The sequence below is a fragment of the Dipteris shenzhenensis genome, chromosome 30, assembly GCF_047967505.1.
Source record: "Dipteris shenzhenensis isolate YYH24624 ecotype China chromosome 30, Dip_SZ_1.0, whole genome shotgun sequence".
In the NCBI taxonomy this organism is placed as follows: domain Eukaryota; kingdom Viridiplantae; phylum Streptophyta; class Polypodiopsida; order Gleicheniales; family Dipteridaceae; genus Dipteris; species Dipteris shenzhenensis.
Genome location: NC_141625.1, coordinates 16,791,321 through 16,807,789, shown reverse-complemented (window position 1 = coordinate 16,807,789; position 16,469 = coordinate 16,791,321). Strand labels below are relative to the sequence as shown.

General features: G+C 46.3%; 1 protein-coding gene across 2 annotated transcripts in view; it reads left to right on the top strand.

The window, feature by feature from the left end:
* Positions 1-786: 786 nt before the first annotated feature.
* Positions 787-16,469, top strand: part of LOC147881779 (uncharacterized) — a 102,077-nt gene continuing 86,394 nt past the window's right edge. For both annotated transcript variants that reach the window (XM_087401941.1, XM_087401942.1), the window contains exon 1: positions 787-1,117. In XM_087401941.1, the coding sequence (XP_087258067.1) occupies positions 882-1,117 (236 nt within the window). In that variant the 5' untranslated portion in view covers positions 787-881. The remainder of the gene's footprint in view (positions 1,118-16,469) is intronic.

Here is a 16,469-nt window from a genome sequence, read left to right as displayed (position 1 = left end):
ATTGGTCAAGTGCACAAAGCATAAGAGATGAAGATAGCTACCAGAAGGGATGAAAAGGCTCTTAGTCTTCCATGATTTTCCCAGTGGGGCCAGTTGCTAATCAATTGCCTCTTAGACCCCATGCATGTCTTCAAGAATGTGCAATGTACCATTTGGACACATTTGGTTGGTGAAGGGATACGAGTGGTGCACGAGAGGATTTGAGAGCTAAGGATAGATTAGGGAGTAATCGGCACAAAGCCATGTTGTGCTTCCAAAGGCCCCTAAGAGGGAGGAGGTAAAGGTGAAGATGGACATCGCCTCTTTTCAACCCTAAGAGCGTTCACGCATTAGTGCTTGATTGCAAATTAGAATGGAAGGGCAAAATCTAGGTTGTAGCGTGATGACCGTCGGGTGGTGTGAATCACCACACCTGGTAGCCATCCTCCAATTCTAATTCATCCTCCATGGGTGGGAGGGTGGTATGAACTCACCCTAACAGGAGACATTCATTGTTTGAAGCAAGGGATGATGGTCCCAAGTCTATGATGAAGGTGACCTGTGATGATGATGCTGATGATTATGATGGTGATAGTGATCCCTGATGGGGTAGGTAGAGGCCATGGGGAGGCCTTTACCCAAGATAAAAGTCTACAAGCCACTTTTGGCTTGGGTAAAGGCCGAAACCATCAAAGTTGTAGGGGTGAGGAGTGATTTGATGGGCGAGTTAAGAAGCCTTGGACACGTCACCTTTTCTCGCTTAATGCGATGGGCAGCTCTGAAAGTTTGACGCCCACCATCGATAACTTTGAGGATGATGATGATGGTGAAGCTGCTGCTGCTGCTGCTGCTGATGATGATGATAGTGTGATGATGATGATGATGATGATAGTCTACCCCTGATGATGATGATGATGATGATGACCCCTGATGATGATGATGATGATAGTAACCAAGTGAAGCATCATAGCAACCCACTGAATTCGAGTGACTCTCTTCGTCTTCATGGATCGCAAGCCGCGAAAGAAAGCGCCTTCATCACAACAGCTATCCTCTTCCTGGTTGCTCAACCTCTCCATCTCTGCTGTCGCTGCTTGTACCCTCATCTTCCTCGGCCATTGGTTCAGCGGAAGAGAAGGTTGCATTCTGTTCTCTCCCCTTTTGAACTTCAATTGTCGACCCAGCTAGCGCATTGCAGCAACAAGAATGAATACGAATTTTGTTTTCGAATCATGAAGCTTTAGAAGTTTTTTGGGGGCGGCAGAGAAATCGAGATGCTCACCCATTTCCGAGCCCGTATACGGGCTAGCAAAGCCTGGACCTTCATTCTTTCGCTCTCACAATGCACTCGCAGACCTGTTAAGGCTAGGATGATCACAGCGATGCAACAAAATATTGCGGCTCAACTTCAAAGAGCATAATTGTGTCACAATAAAAAGCCAGCATTCCTAACACTTATAGAGACGGGTATGGTGTCGCACAACATCTTGCAAGAATGTTGATTATTTTTCACCCTTCATCTCTATCGAGTGGTCTTGTTTTAATGTGCAATTAAGCTAGCTTCTTGCTAGGCACATCGCCAAAGTTATTGATGACGGGGGGCAATTACTTGTTGGCATGAATAAAGGATAGATGAAGCTGTCGATTACTTTATAGAGGGGCTCAAGAGTAGATTTTGTAGTGAAGCTCAAGGATGAACGCTTACTATGGAGAGGCGCTGAGGAATACCTTTTCTCCTTATGTATAAAGCAGAGACTATGGGACTTGCTTAGTCAATCACCCATTTCCTGAGCTAGGTAGCAGAGGAAACGCAAGAAACTCACAGCATTTTCTTTTGGGCTTAAGACAAATGAATATCTCTTAGTGACAATCTTTCTCTGACATAGTGATAATGAACCTCAATGTGCTTAGTCCGAGCATGAAACACTGGATTTTGTGGAATTGCCAAAGCACTTTGACTTCAGTGGATGTTGGGAATGTGATGCTGGATGGGTATGACAAGGAAATTAAGTGATTGGATGAAGTAGATTGCAATAATGATATGGTGGCATATGGATGGAGAGATCATGAAATCTTGCCTATTTAAGGAGGCACGATCTAATGGAAGATGATTGACTACATGTTGAGCCTCCTTAGTCTGATTTGTGTCTCTTGCGTGTGGTATCAGAGCTCTTTCCTTTATGCTTCTACCTCCCTCACTTGCATGTGGTATCAGAGCTCAGGATAGCAATTTCCTTTATGCTTCCACCTCCATCTCCCTCTCCCTTCAGCATTCTTACACCCCCTAGAGGTGTACCTTGCTACCTAGTTCCTTGCTGCGTGCTACCAGCTGGTCTCAGAAGGCTTCATCGAAGTGTTGCTCCAAATGCTTGTGCGTTCCTCCTGTTGGCTGTGCGTGTGGGAGTGATTTCGCTTGAGAATCATAAGCTATTTTGGAGTATTTTGTGGTTCATTCATTATCCATCACCAGTGCTGCTTGGCTGTTGTGTGGAAACACGTTTTCTGTCATCGTAGCTTACTGTAGTCAGGCACTGGTTTTTCCCTTATCGTGCTCCTGCAACCTGGCCATTTTGCTCCACAATTGATCCTTTTGCTGGAAGAGCCACAACCTGCTGTAAACTGAGGGGAGTTCCACTGATTGGAGCTACACATCGTTTATTTAGGCTGCCCGTTTTCCTGCTAGAAGCACATTTTGCTACTTCTGCTGGAACAGAGGCACCTCCTACTGTTACGCTTTATGCTGCTCACAGTGATATACAGAGGCAAGCTTTGTTGCCTAGTTGGGCCTGTTTTTTGGCTGCTCGATGAAGGTGTAATCTACTATTCTTTTGGCACGTTCTAAGGCTCAAATATTAAATCGTTTTACACAAGCCACTGTTATCATTGCCTGATCGATAGTCATTTTGAAATGGCACATAGGAAAACCTTCCTCAAAGCTTGAAACAACTTCCAGTTTTTATATTTGCTATGGGGAGGAGGAGCTGATCCTGGGAGACTTGATTGTTTGCTAGCACTATGTCATGTAAAATGGGATTGGACACTGCCCTTGAGCTAGTTGCCAAGTGGTAAGACTTTCCCAAAAGAAACATCAAAATGAGTGATGTTGTTGAGAACATCTCCAAGTTTAATGGAGAAGGCTTCCACACTTGAAAAATAAAAACCATGTATCATTTAATGCAAAAAGCTTTGTGGGATCTGTTTGAAGTATGTGAATCAGAATATTAGATCCCCCACTCTAGGCACAATTCCTCAAAACTACATCTGTTGCCCCTTGCAATGCGAATTAGATCCCTCTGCCAAAACCTCTGTTTGACAGAGACCACAATCACCAGACAAGCCAAATCTTGAGATGAGCTTTACTTGGTAGAAGCTTTCAATCTTAGCTTTCACATTTCACACTGTGGTACATCAGAACTACTTTGATAAGAATATTAGATCCCCCAATCTAGGGTCTACTGATAAAGACATGTAAGAACAAAACTAACCAAGATATCACACCCTTATGGTGTTGACGTTGAACTCACAACCCAACCATAGACACCCCCGAGCTGGGATTGTCTAGGATCACTCCACTCAATTTATGGTGGAATTTGGGGTCTTGTTCTAGCTCTATCTCAAGTGCATACTTCCAGAATTCCGATGTTATTTTGTGCCACTCCCTCGGCAGTTTTCGGAAGAATCTTAACTTATTATGCTACAGTTGAGTGGTTCTATTCACTTGCTATGTATCTTTCACCATCAAGTAGCTTTAGAAAACGTTTTGCATCCCATACCACAAGGCATTGTACCAACATCCGTAATCCCTTGGGCTACTGAGTCTTGTTCAATTAAACTGAGTGCCATGTCCAGCTTATAAAGCCTTAGCCCTAACCTTGGCTGACATTCTTCCTGACATCCAGTTAATATCTAAATCATCCAAGGCTCTCTAACCCTATCTTGGTAGGGATGTATCACCCCCAATACTACTATGCACCACCCTAGGCAAGAAAAGTTTTGATGCTCTGATACCAATGTAACAGGAATGAGGGCTATAATTCTCTCATTACGCCATCCATGCTATATACTGAGTGCAAGGGGTGAGTGCTGACTGGAAGGAGAGAGAGTAACCCAGTATATCTGCATGAGATCCTTGAGTCCCTTGCCCTTGTAACAGGAAAGGTTTGCTTGAGGTAGTATCCAGAGTTTGGCCTTTGATGTTGGCAGATCGTCAGGTGAAGACTTTTGGGTTTAAGAAATCAAGGCTCGGCATTTGCAAAAATGTTGCATATGTTTTCACATGTTTGTTCTAAAGGTTTTACCTGATAATTGTCTCTTTCATTGTCACCATCGAGTTCGGATTTTGTCCTAAGCTTGGGAAGAATGTCGTTTCTTTAAACAATTGGTTTGGTTTTGGCAGATGTTGGCTCTCTGGTTCTTGTTTTTCTCCTTCAATATGATGATTGTTCTCTGGAGAGGGATGGAACTCAATTGTATTGTGCTGTCACCAAATGGTTATCAAGTGAGGAGGCTGTGGGTTAATGCAGCCTGAGGGTTGTCCCTCAACATTTGGATGGGTCCTGTGATTTGCCTTGTCCTTTATCTGATTCAGTTTTATTGAGTAATGATGGTTGTCAATGTGAAAGGGAATGGATGTAACATTCAGGGACTTGCTGTGCAGAAAATAAATGAATTGTAAAAAGGAGAACTCTAGCATGAGAGACACCAGAGATCTTCCTAACTAAAGAACACTGCTTTATTTATAATGCTGGCATAAATGCCCTGACTACTGTTCTACATGACTGCCAAATTGGCATACAAAGCTGAGCTTAGAAAACTCCCCCAACTGCCACTATAGGAGATGGAGCTACATTGAAACAGACTGCCAAACCTCGACTATATGCTGTCCATCCTGGGCTGGGTGGAGCGTGGAACCCTCGCCTTCCATTGCGATCTGGTACAGCTGCTGTACGAGTGCTGCTGGAGCAAGTAGAGGCACGGCACAAGGTCTGGAACTGTGTCTGGAGGGTGTAGGACTGAATGCCCAGCTGAGGGGAAAATTGCCCCTTATATAGGGCTGGAAAACCAGCCGATTGGATAGTGGTTTGACTGGCGAGACCAGTCGATTGACTGACCTGCTTGGTTGGGTCGACCTGGCCAACCCTTTTTGGCTGACTCTGGGAGATCCATGCAGGTCGGTCGACCGGCTTGCTTGGCGGGGTTGACCTGGCCAACCCCTTTTGGCCGACTCTGGGCGATCTAGTCGGCATTGAAATCAGCTGCTGGATTGGCCCAAATTCCTGAAAATATCTTGTATTTGAAGGCTGCGAGATGTGACTGTGCAGCCAGTTGTCACTGCCACCTGTGCCTGTCACTGGTGCGTGTGACAATGGAACTCAATCGTCTATATCCCTGTTTTGTCTCTATATTGAAAATGGAAAATTGTGTATTGTTTTCTTCTGTTCCTATATCAAGATTTTGTCTCTTCCTATATCTGAGACAAGGCTTTTGCATCTAATTTCCTCTCTGTTTGTCCCCCAAAGAAAAGAACCCTTCTATTAACACTTGAGAAAAACCAACCATACAAATCAGCTATCCGTGTGGCGCTGATCATGGAAGAAAGTACGAGAAAAGTGCTGACCATTGTGCAGTCTGTTTCTAGAGAACCCAACTCACTGCCTATGGATTTGCAGGAATAGGAGAAACAACCCAACAAATGGATGCCTTGATCCGTGAATGTGTCGAATGCACCTGCAGGCCAAGCTTGGCAGAAAGATGCACGCCTTTTGATGGTCATTCGAGAACCCATCATCCCCTTGCTGCCATATGGCATGCAAGTTATAGATGATATCTTGCCAAATGGCAACAAGGATAGCTGCTGCAGGTTCCTGCTTGCCTCCCATCACCAAATTGCAATGGGTGACCCAGATCCTCCAAGTAGTAATGCTGGACACCGTCTCCCAAACTCTATCCTTGACTGATGGTACAGACCTTTGGCGGGATTTGAGTCATGCACCCCGGAAGGAAACACCTTGTGTCCAGTAATCCTGTAGGCTGGTGAAACCTTCTCGACTGAAGAAAAGGCATGACCCCCCTCTGTCAACCAGGCTGCCATGCCGCAAGTGAAGTCTCACTGCTTTTTTGAGTCCCCTGCTAGATCCTCTGAACTGCACCAATGGGCAGTCCCCCGTGGGCCACCATCCAAAGAAATACATAAATCTTGTGGATGGAGGCTAGTCCACAGATGGGACCAGAATATCGTAACCTCATGGGGTACCTTTTGCTCTGCTCAATACTGCTCTGTCGAAGGGGTCCAGGAATGATGTGTGTGGTGTATAAGAAGAAGGGCATTTTTGTCATCCTCTGTGAGTGCCCCACTCTAGAAGGCTAGAATCACTCACCTGGGTTCCACTATACCTCTTGTAGGGGGCAGTCCTCCCACAACCAAAGCCTCCAGTGAGATTGGTCCTGCCCTGAAGTGACTAATACTGGGTCAGTGGTGGTTCATCCCGTACCAAGACATGATCTTGATCTGCTGTCACTCAAGCATATCCAACCCTAGGTTTTCCTCTGCCTCTGATTGAAGAAAACCCCTTGGCCCCACTTTGTAGTGCATGGGAAGCACCGAGCATGAAAAGGATCCTCTGAGGCACCCTATTTATGATAACTATTGATATCGACTCGAGGGATCTGAGGCTCAGTGCAGACCAAATCTCCAAGGCTCGAGGATGGCATCATCTATCTCCAACATCATCTTGTCTCGGGCGATCTCCTATGAGGAAAGCTGTAATAGGCATGACCTCAATCGAGGGTGCTCTTGTCGCTCTCCGTGTCGTGGGTGGTCGCTCTCCGTGTCGTGGCTAGCTCCTCCTCCTCCATCCCACTTGTTGGGGTGTGACAGGCAATGGAAACTCAGAAAAAGAGAGATAGAAGGCCAAAAACAAGCTGCTATGATCAAAATGCTGCAAGTACAAGTGAGGAGGCTCAAGGGAGAGCCAACATAACAAAACCCTAGGGCTAACTGCCCTAACTGGACTAAGTGTCCTAACTGACCTAGATGGTACATGAACTAACTATACCAATAGTCCTAATTGACTATAACTAGGCCTACAAGGCACATACCAAGGAATTAGTGGCATCTATGGATAGCCAATAGGATGGCCTACAAACCCCCCTCCATGGTATGGGCTAAAGTATCCTGGACATGTCTCAGGATACCTAAATATCTAATGTCATGGTTGCACATGTTAGTCCCATAGGGAAATAGCAACCTATGACTGTAGGGAGTACAACAGATCAAGTTACAAAAGGTACTAAGTTTAAAGCTTGTTAAAAAGCCTCAAACTTAGGTCGAGGTAGAGCCTTCGTAAAAAGATCTACCAAGTTGTCTTCAGTGGGAACATAAGACAACATAATATCACCTATTGATAATCGCTCTCTGACATAGTGATAGTGAACCTCAATATGCATTGTGCGAGCATGGAAAACTGGATTCCGTGCAACAGCCAAAGCACTCTGACTATCAGTGAAGATGACGGTAGGAGCAGTCTGGCATGCACAAAGATATGCAAGTAGCTTCCGAAGCCAAACACACTCCACTATAGCTGTAAAAGCTGCTTTGTACTCAGCTTCACAGCTAGAAGTAGCAACTGTATCTGCTTCTTGCTGAACCAAGAAACACATGAAGTACCAAGCATAAAACAGTTGCCACTGTGTGACACACGAGTGTCCGAACAACCAGCCCAATCACCATAAGTGAATCCATGCATGACAAGTGAAGTATCAGCCCCATAAAGAAGGCCTAAATGCTGAGTGCCTTTGAGCTATCTGAAAACACGCTTCACGGCATGCCAATGGTGAATAGATGGGCTGTGCATATATCTGCTCAACTGTGAGACAGCATACTGTAGATCAGGCCTCGTATGGCATAGGTAAATCAAACAACCAACTGCCTGCTAATACAGAGTGACATCACATGTACCGCTGCCATCCTCAGAAGAGAAGTGAAAACCAGTATCTAATGGTGTGGATATTGGCTAGCAATTCTCAAACTGAAAACGCTGCAAAAGCTATCCAATGTACTTGGATTGTGACATCAAAATGCCCCCCTCACTGCTAGCAAATTGGATGCCCAGATAGTAGTGCAGAAGACCAAGATCAGACATAGCAAATGTCTGCTGCAAATCAAGTTTAAAATCTGCAATTTGCTGAGCATGTGTCCTAGTCACAAGCAGATCATCCACATAAAGGACTAAAATCAGCAAATCTGTCCCACGCTTGCGGATGTAAAGGGTAGCCTCTGTAGGGCTGTTCTAAAAGCCAAATGTGAGCAAATGAGTATGAATCCTCGAATACCAAGCCCGAGGTGCTTGCTTCAATCCATAGAGGGCCTTTTTCAAGCGGCATACCTTGCTTTCAGAACCTTCAACCTAAAAGCCAGGAGGTTGGGAAACATAGAACTCTTCCTGCAAATGCCCATGAAGGAAAGCTGTCGTAATATCAAGCTGATGTATTTGCCAATGAAAGTGGGCAGCAAAGGCAATAACAATGCGAATAGTAGTGATCCTGGAAGTAGGAGCAAAAGTCTCCTCAAAGTCAATGCCATGCTGCTGAGCATAGCCCTTAGCAACAAGACGAGCTTTGTAATGGTCCACTGAACCGTCAGCTTTCCGTTTGATTTTGTAAATCCACTTAGTTCCAATGGCATTCTTGCCAGGAGGCAAATCACAGAACTCCCAAGTGTTATTCTAATGGATAGAATCCAATTCAGCTTGCATGGCCTTCATCCAACAATCATTCTGAAAGGCATCTTGATGACATAATGGCTCTTCATTGGATGCTGTAGCAACCAAAGCATAAGCAACAAAACTAGCATGCTCTTTCTGGACAGTTGCTCTCGTACGGGCTGGCAGAGGAGTGTCTTGTTTACTGTCTTTTAATGTGTCAAGGAGCCAACGGGGTACCTTTTTGGGCTACTGAATTTCTGCTCTTTCTTGGTCAAGAGCCCTATGCAAATGATCCCGATCAATGAGAGGCATATCAGGCTGAATTTCTGGCTGCACATGTGGCTGCAAATGACCAACAGATGGAGGAGGTACTACCTTAGATGGAGCATCATCCCGAGCATCGGATGGAAACGAAGGCATCAAGCTGTCAAATATGTCAAGCCAGCAAAGGCATAGTGGAAGATTCATCAAACACAACATCTTGACTGACAAAACACTTGCCCATGTGGGGCTGATATAGCTTATAGCCCTTGCTCTGTGAACTATACCCAAGAAAAATGCACTTGACAGCGTTATCATCGAACTCAGCGCGTTTCTGTGAAGGCACATGAGCATAAGCTAAGCATCCAAAAGTCCTCATGTGGGAAATGCGAGGCTTATGACCCGTCCGAGCCTCATAAGGGGTGATAGTTTGCAATGCCTTTGTAGGACATCTACTCAAGATGTAATTTGCACACATGACCGCATTCAAGCATCCAACCACAACTTATTAGGCAAATGCTTGCCTTTCAACATGCATTGGGCATCTCCATCACTGATCTATTTTTCCGCTCAGCCACAGGATTCTGTTGAGGAGTAAAAGCCACCGTGCATCGATGATTGATGCCACTGGAAGCCAAAAAAATAGCAAACTCCTTCGATATGTATTCACCTCCCCTATCTGTATTAAGGTGAGCAATGTGTAGCCCACTCTCATTCTCAGCCAAGGCAATAAAGTGCTTGAAGCATGAAGAAACTTCAGATTTGGATTTCAATGCGAAAATCCAAGTATACCTGGTGAAATCATCAATAAAAGTGACAAAATAGTAGAACCCCCCAAGGGCTGCAACCCTCATGGGTCCACAAACATCACTATGAACCATATAAGCTTATGTGAAGCACCAACTCTCCCATCCTTGGGAAACACAGCACGGTGCATCTTACCAAGCAAGCATGGTTCACAAACATGTTTGTAGGCATATGCATTTTGAGAAGATCAACAACCATATCCTCCTTATATAATTTCACCAGGGCTCCAAAATTGAGGTGTCCAAACCTCTCATGCCACAAATGAGTATCTGCCATGGTAGAATCAAGAGCAAAGGCATGTGCATCGGCAAGTGCAGCATCATCATCCAAACATCCGTCATAAGCATCAAGTCTATAAAGACCTCTAGACAATGTGCCAGTCAAAACCATGGTAAAGGCATGTGTACACCTAACACCATAAAAAAGAACCTGAAAGCCACATGTAGCAATGCTTGAAATAGAAATGAGGTTCTTACGAATGCCTGGAACATAAAGGACATGCTCTAGAGTAACAATACCACCAAAGACAGAAGTAAGAGCAACTTGCCCAATACCTTTCACGGTATATGATGCATTATTGGCACATGTGACACTGCCCCCCTGAGATGTAAGCTCCAATGAGCTGAATTACTTCCTGCAGGAAGTGATGTGCTTGCTAGCACCACTATCAAAGAACTAGGCATCATGAACATCTGAAACTGCCATACAAGCATCATGAACATCAGGATTATATAGCATGTAACCAAGAAAGCCCAATGCTGGTCTTGTGCAAAATTAGCGGATTCATGTCGATCTTTTGCACTAGAAGAACTAGATACTGCAAGACCAGGCTCTTTCTTCTGTTCAGATGCTATGCGCTTCCTGCATTCAGAAATATCATGCCTGGGTTTCCTGCAATAATTACATCTCTTCTTCTTTTTGTTATCCCCTGAAGAAGAGGCACCATGTGAATGATCAGCATGGGATGAGAGGGTTTTCCACTTGAAACCTTGCCTTTATCTTTGTGTTTGTGATGGGCAGCAAATGCTTGATCACTAGCCATAGAAGCATTGTGATTCACACGACTTTGCTCCTCCTGAAGAAGAAGAGCAATTGGCTGGTCAAATGAGAAATGATTGGCATCACCCCCTGCAACCAACCTCAATGTAGTAGCAAAGCCTTGATATGAATCAAGCAACCCATCAAGGGTATTAGAAACAAGCTGAGAATCAGGCATAATCTCATAAATGTTGGCCAACTGCACTTTCAAATCCTTCACATTAGTGAGATAGGCATTCATGTTACCACCCTCTTCAAGCTTCAAGTCTTTTAATTGCTTGCGGAGATAGGCAACCCTCGCCTCATTCCGCATTTGATACAAAGATGCAAGCTGATCCCATGCTTGCTTAGCTATCTTGCAAGATCGGATGTGAGGGATAATAAACCGTTTTTCTAAAAGAGCAATCAAGGCATGTGCTTTAGCATCACGACCATCCCACGGAATCTGCTCCTGTGTAGGAGGCAAAGCACCTGCAGCAAGAGGTGTAGGTGTCTTGGAGGTAGCATTAGAACCATCACTTGAAGACCCATCACCTGAAGAAGAACTAGATGCAGTAGGTGCAGCACCAGAAGTGACAGTGCGTGTAGGCCTGGCCTCAGAACCTGAAACAATATGCCATAGATTCTTGGCAACCAAAACATGTCCCATCATGTATGACCACATGGGGTAATTGGTGCCATCAAGCTTATCATCAGCCCCAAGCATACCAAAAAGATCATCCTTGTGGCTAGCCATTGATGCAAACGGAGAGCAAATACCACAACTGACAAAGGGAATGCAAGTGACTGCACAAGCCTCAATGCTTTAAACTGCAAATGTATAGCAGTCCCAAAAGCTGCAAATGAAGACACGCTTCCCGATGCAAACCACTGCAAATAAAGACACGCTTCACGAGGCAAAGCTGTCCGTAAGCTCTGACAGCTCTGTACGGATGCCCGTACTGCAGTTAATGCAGGAGTAACTACTGCTGTCAGTCTGTACAGTTCGGTGCGCAGGTTTAAATGCCTCCGTACAGCTGTAATAAACACCTGAAACTCTTTGTACAGCGGCAGAACTGATCATACAGCAGCAGCAATCTCGTACGGCTCACACGTGTGACTGGCGGGTGTAATAAATGCTCCGTACAGGGCAACAGCAGGTCGGGACACTGTTGTAAATGCACCGTACAGGATGTACGGCTGTCCATGCAGCAGCAGCAGACAATAAATGCACCCGTACAGATGCAGCAGTTCACACGTGTGGATGGCGGCTGTCCGTACTGCAGCAACAAGGCATTAAATGCTCCGAAATGCTAAGCAAAGCTTCAATGGAGCACTAGATGCAGGCGGCTATGCAACAGCAGCACTGAAATGAGGTCTTCCCGTGATTAAACTCCTCCAAATGCCCTCGGGTGACCACACCTGCAGCTGCGAACAGACGAACAGCAAGAATAGGCCGCCAAACAGCTCCAAATGAGGGTACAAGTGCTTAGGGAGGCTGCCAATGGCTGGGAGGAAGGACCCTAGCCTGCTTTGATACCACGGTTGGGTGTGATAGGCAATGGAAACTCAAAAAAAGAGAGATAGAAGGCCAAAAACGAGCTGCTATGATCAAAATGCTGGAAGTACAAGTGAGGAGGCTCAAGGGAGAGCCAACATAACAAAACCCTAGGGCTAACTTCCCTAACTGGACTAAGTGTCCTAACTGACCTAGATGGTACATGACCTAACTGTACCAATAGTCCTAACTGACTATAACTAGGCCTACAAGGCACACATACCAAGGAATAAGTGGCATCTATGGATAGCCCTTAGGATGGCCTACACCACTGTGTCTTGGAGCTGACTCAAAAACATAGAAATCTGTGACTCGTTGCTTTGTCTAGTTAGCCTCTGTATCCTGTAGTCTAGCCTCTTGTCGCTGTGTTTGGAGGCCTCGTCCCATGGGTGTCCATGTGATCTGGCTGAAAAAACTCCGTGATAGAGCTCTGAGAGGGATCAGCCAAGGAAAAAGTCTGCTCCTGTCTCCGTGCTCGAAGCATCCTCTCGCAATGTCTGAGTCCCTCATGAACGAAACCTGCCAAATATCGCTGGTCTGGGTAGGAGATGAATCGGGCCAAAACCCCATAGGTGTCTTTGAAGAGGCAGTAGAAACATCCTTGAATCTCATAGTAAACAGGACACATGAAGATGAAGTGCTCCTCTGTCTCAACCTCCTGCATGTCACACAAAGTGCATATGCGCCTCTCCGTGGGCAGTCTCTCTGCTTTGTCGCTCTCGATACGAAGTCTATGTGAAGAGACCCAGAACTGCCCAAGAGAGATCCTCAGTGAGTGGGGTAAGTAAATCTGAGTGTACCCTGGTGGATCAATGAAACCCTCCGCTGTGATATGTAAGAAGTGATCTTTGTAGAAGCCCAGCTTCACTGGAAGATCACTCGGGCCCAGCCAGGTCCGGAATGTGTGTAGTTGTAAGAGATCCTCACGGATAACCTGGTTGACCTAGTGCGATATGAGGGGAGAAAACGGAGCATCCATGCTATACTGAAAAGGAGGTAGTCTATCCATGTGGAGCCCCAGTCCCTCAAACCATCTCTCTGTGCATGCATACCAACACCTCTGGTCTCCTCCTGCTGCAAGTGCCATAGAAGAGGACAGTGCTAGCCATGGTAGCCTGCTACGCCCAGAGGTGTAATCCCCATACTCCTTGACTCGGTACAGATGCGTGATGACCTGAAATGCAACATCTAGCTGGAATGGGGGTGACCCAAATTCCGCTTGAATGATCTGGTGAGGAACGGATGGCTTACCTCGGATCATCCGTGATAACATGAGAATCTGTAGCCGCTCCACTTTGGCCCATTCTGTATCCGACAAGTCTGGCCCCCAGCATGGACTGCCATACATCCCCGCTGGACGGACCAAGGAGTCAAAAAGCAACCCTTTGGTCCGTGGATCCTGAAAGTGAGAGTGGAAGCACTGCCTCTCTAGTCTAGCCAATGAAGCATATCCTCTGCTCAAGTGTGCCTACATTGCGGGTCTCATAGTGAAGATGGGTCCGGAAAAGACGACCCCAAGATAAGTGTATGATGAAACTACCTCAATAGGTGAACCATCAAATGCGAACTGCTCCTGGCGCATGACGGCTCGAGATGTATTGAAGATCATAACCTTGGTTTTACCTAGGTTAACCTAGGTTTACCTAGGTTGACCTTCAAATCATTAGACTCACAAAAGGACTGTAGGGCATCAAGGTGTCTCTGGAGCCCCTTTGCTGAGGAAGACAAGAGAACCACGTCATCTGCATAAAGCAATATCCGGATCAGCGTGCCTGCAAGAGAGCAACCTGCCCCCCTGGTGTCTGCATCACTGTCTCAAGCTCGTCAATGTAGAGGCCAAACAAGGTAGGTGATAATGGACACCCTTGTTCGACCCCGATAGTGCTCATGATCTCGTTTGTCCACCCAAAACCCGCTCGGACTCTGCCTGAAACTCTCTCATAAAGTGCTAGACAGCCCAAATGATCTCCTGGTTGTAATCTAAATCTTGTAAGCGCCGTATAAGGCGGGCTCTCGGAACTGTGTCAAATGCCTTGCGAAAATCCACAAAGCAGCAGTAGACCCTCTGCTTCCGTGCCCTCGCCTCCTCGATGATACATCTGAGCGTGAGAATGTGGTCCATGGTCCCATGATCACGCCGGAATCCGGCCTATCCTGCTGCTCTAAGTCCTTGACACTCCGCAAATTTGCTGTCCTCGGAATCAAGTACTGATGCATAAATTTTGGACGTGACATGTCCAATCATAATGCTCCTGTAGTTCTCTGGGCTCATGGGATCCCTTGCCTTGTGAATGGGTGAGATAGTGTTAATGGTCCAGGTGCGTGGAAACCCCAAACAAATAGCTTCATTAAATAGCTTTGCTAAGATCGGGGCTAGGAGGTTAATCCCATATTCAATGAACTCAGTGCGTAGTCCCTCATGATCCTTCGCTTGGCCATCATGAAGCTTCATTATGGCATCCTTTACCGCCCCCTAGTGAAGAGGGTGCAGGATGTGGGGCGTGGCATATGTGAGAGGTTAGGGACTGGCTGATTTGGGATATCTGAGAGTGTGCGTGCATAATCAAACCACACTCGAGTGTGAGTGAGTGGTGAGGGGGACCGTCCCTCTAGAAATCTCTGCCAAAAGTCCTTAAGTTGTTACTGAACAGAATGTTCAGTAGCTCCTCGTTCCGGCTGACAAAGTCTAGTTTCTTTCTGCGTACCAATCAATGGTACACGCGCAGTGTCTCTGGTTCGCTCCGAAGACTGTTTTTGGTTTCGAATCTGAGTTGACGGCATAAAGCCTTACACTCATCATCGTACCAGCTATTATAGGGTATGGTCCTAGGGGGTGGTGGGCGGGTGGTGTGGGGGAAAGCATGGGGGAAAGCATGAAGAGCAGCCTCGTGTAGTGAGCGGGTGACCAGGGCAGCACGATCCTCTAATAGGGGTATGAAGTCAATGTAGGTGAGAAGTATGTACAGACGGCCATAGTAATTAGGTGAGTGATCATGATCAAAGCGTATATCATGGTAGGTGGAGTAAGAAGTCAGCGGGGTGGAAAGTGCTGCGTGAGGGGGAGTGGAAATGCTAAAGAAAAGATAGGTATGATCAGCCCCTGGAGGGAGAGGTGCTACGGTGAAGTTAGTGATGCGAGATGTGAAGGCAGGGGATCCCATGGTGTAGTCAACAACACTGGAGCCTCTCCCATTTGGAAAGCACGTGAAACCACCTGAGGTGGGCCATCTGTCAAGACCATTATAAATAATGAGATCATGCATCCTGTCGAGGTCTAATAGGGCCTGCCCATAAGATGTGAATGGTCCTCGTGTGTCAGTCAAAACCCGTATCATACTTGTCTCCTCAAGGTCAATGTTTGGCAATAGAGTGGAATCATCCCTAAAGTCGAGGAGTGGTGCCTAACGAGCGCCTGTCCTCGCGTTGAAGTCCCCAACTAGGAGGACTTGTCCGCGGCTAGAGAAGTCAACAATGGACTAATAAAGAGCAGCAAATGGAGATGTCTCATCCTCAACTCGAATATCTCTGGCAAAGTGGGAGGTCTTAGGGGAGAAGTAGCAAACTGCAATAAACAGATCCTGGCTGTCCATGTGCTGAATCCGGATCAAAAGAAACCTGGAATGTGCATCTCTCTGCTCCACTGAGATGGCCCCCAAAAGTGTGGATTTGTAAAGGACTGCGACTCCTCCTGATCCTCGAACCCCTCCTATATCCCTCATCTCGTCTCTGTAGGCAGACTCCCATGTATACCCGCTGACTACTGGTAGTGGGCGCTCTGGACTCTGATGTGTCTCTGTATAAAAGACTATGTCGTGACCTGTATAGGATTTCGAGAAGTTCCTTGGTTCTGACCATAAGGTACCATTACAGTTTCAGATGGTGCAGGATAGGGTCTCGGATATCTGAGTCTCATAGACCCCGGTGCCCGATGGGGGTATGTAAGGAGTCGTCCATCTCGTACTACTATCCACTTCCCCTCCTTGTGGGCCTGATCCCGCTGCTGCAACAGGAAGCGCCTCTCTTCAACCTGTAGTGTGCCTCCACAATTGGGGTGCTTCCTGGGACTGGGCGTATAGCAGTGACCTCTTGTCGGAGGTGTGAGATCTCTTGTCTGAGTCCCTGAATAAGATCTGCTTGGTCTCGGA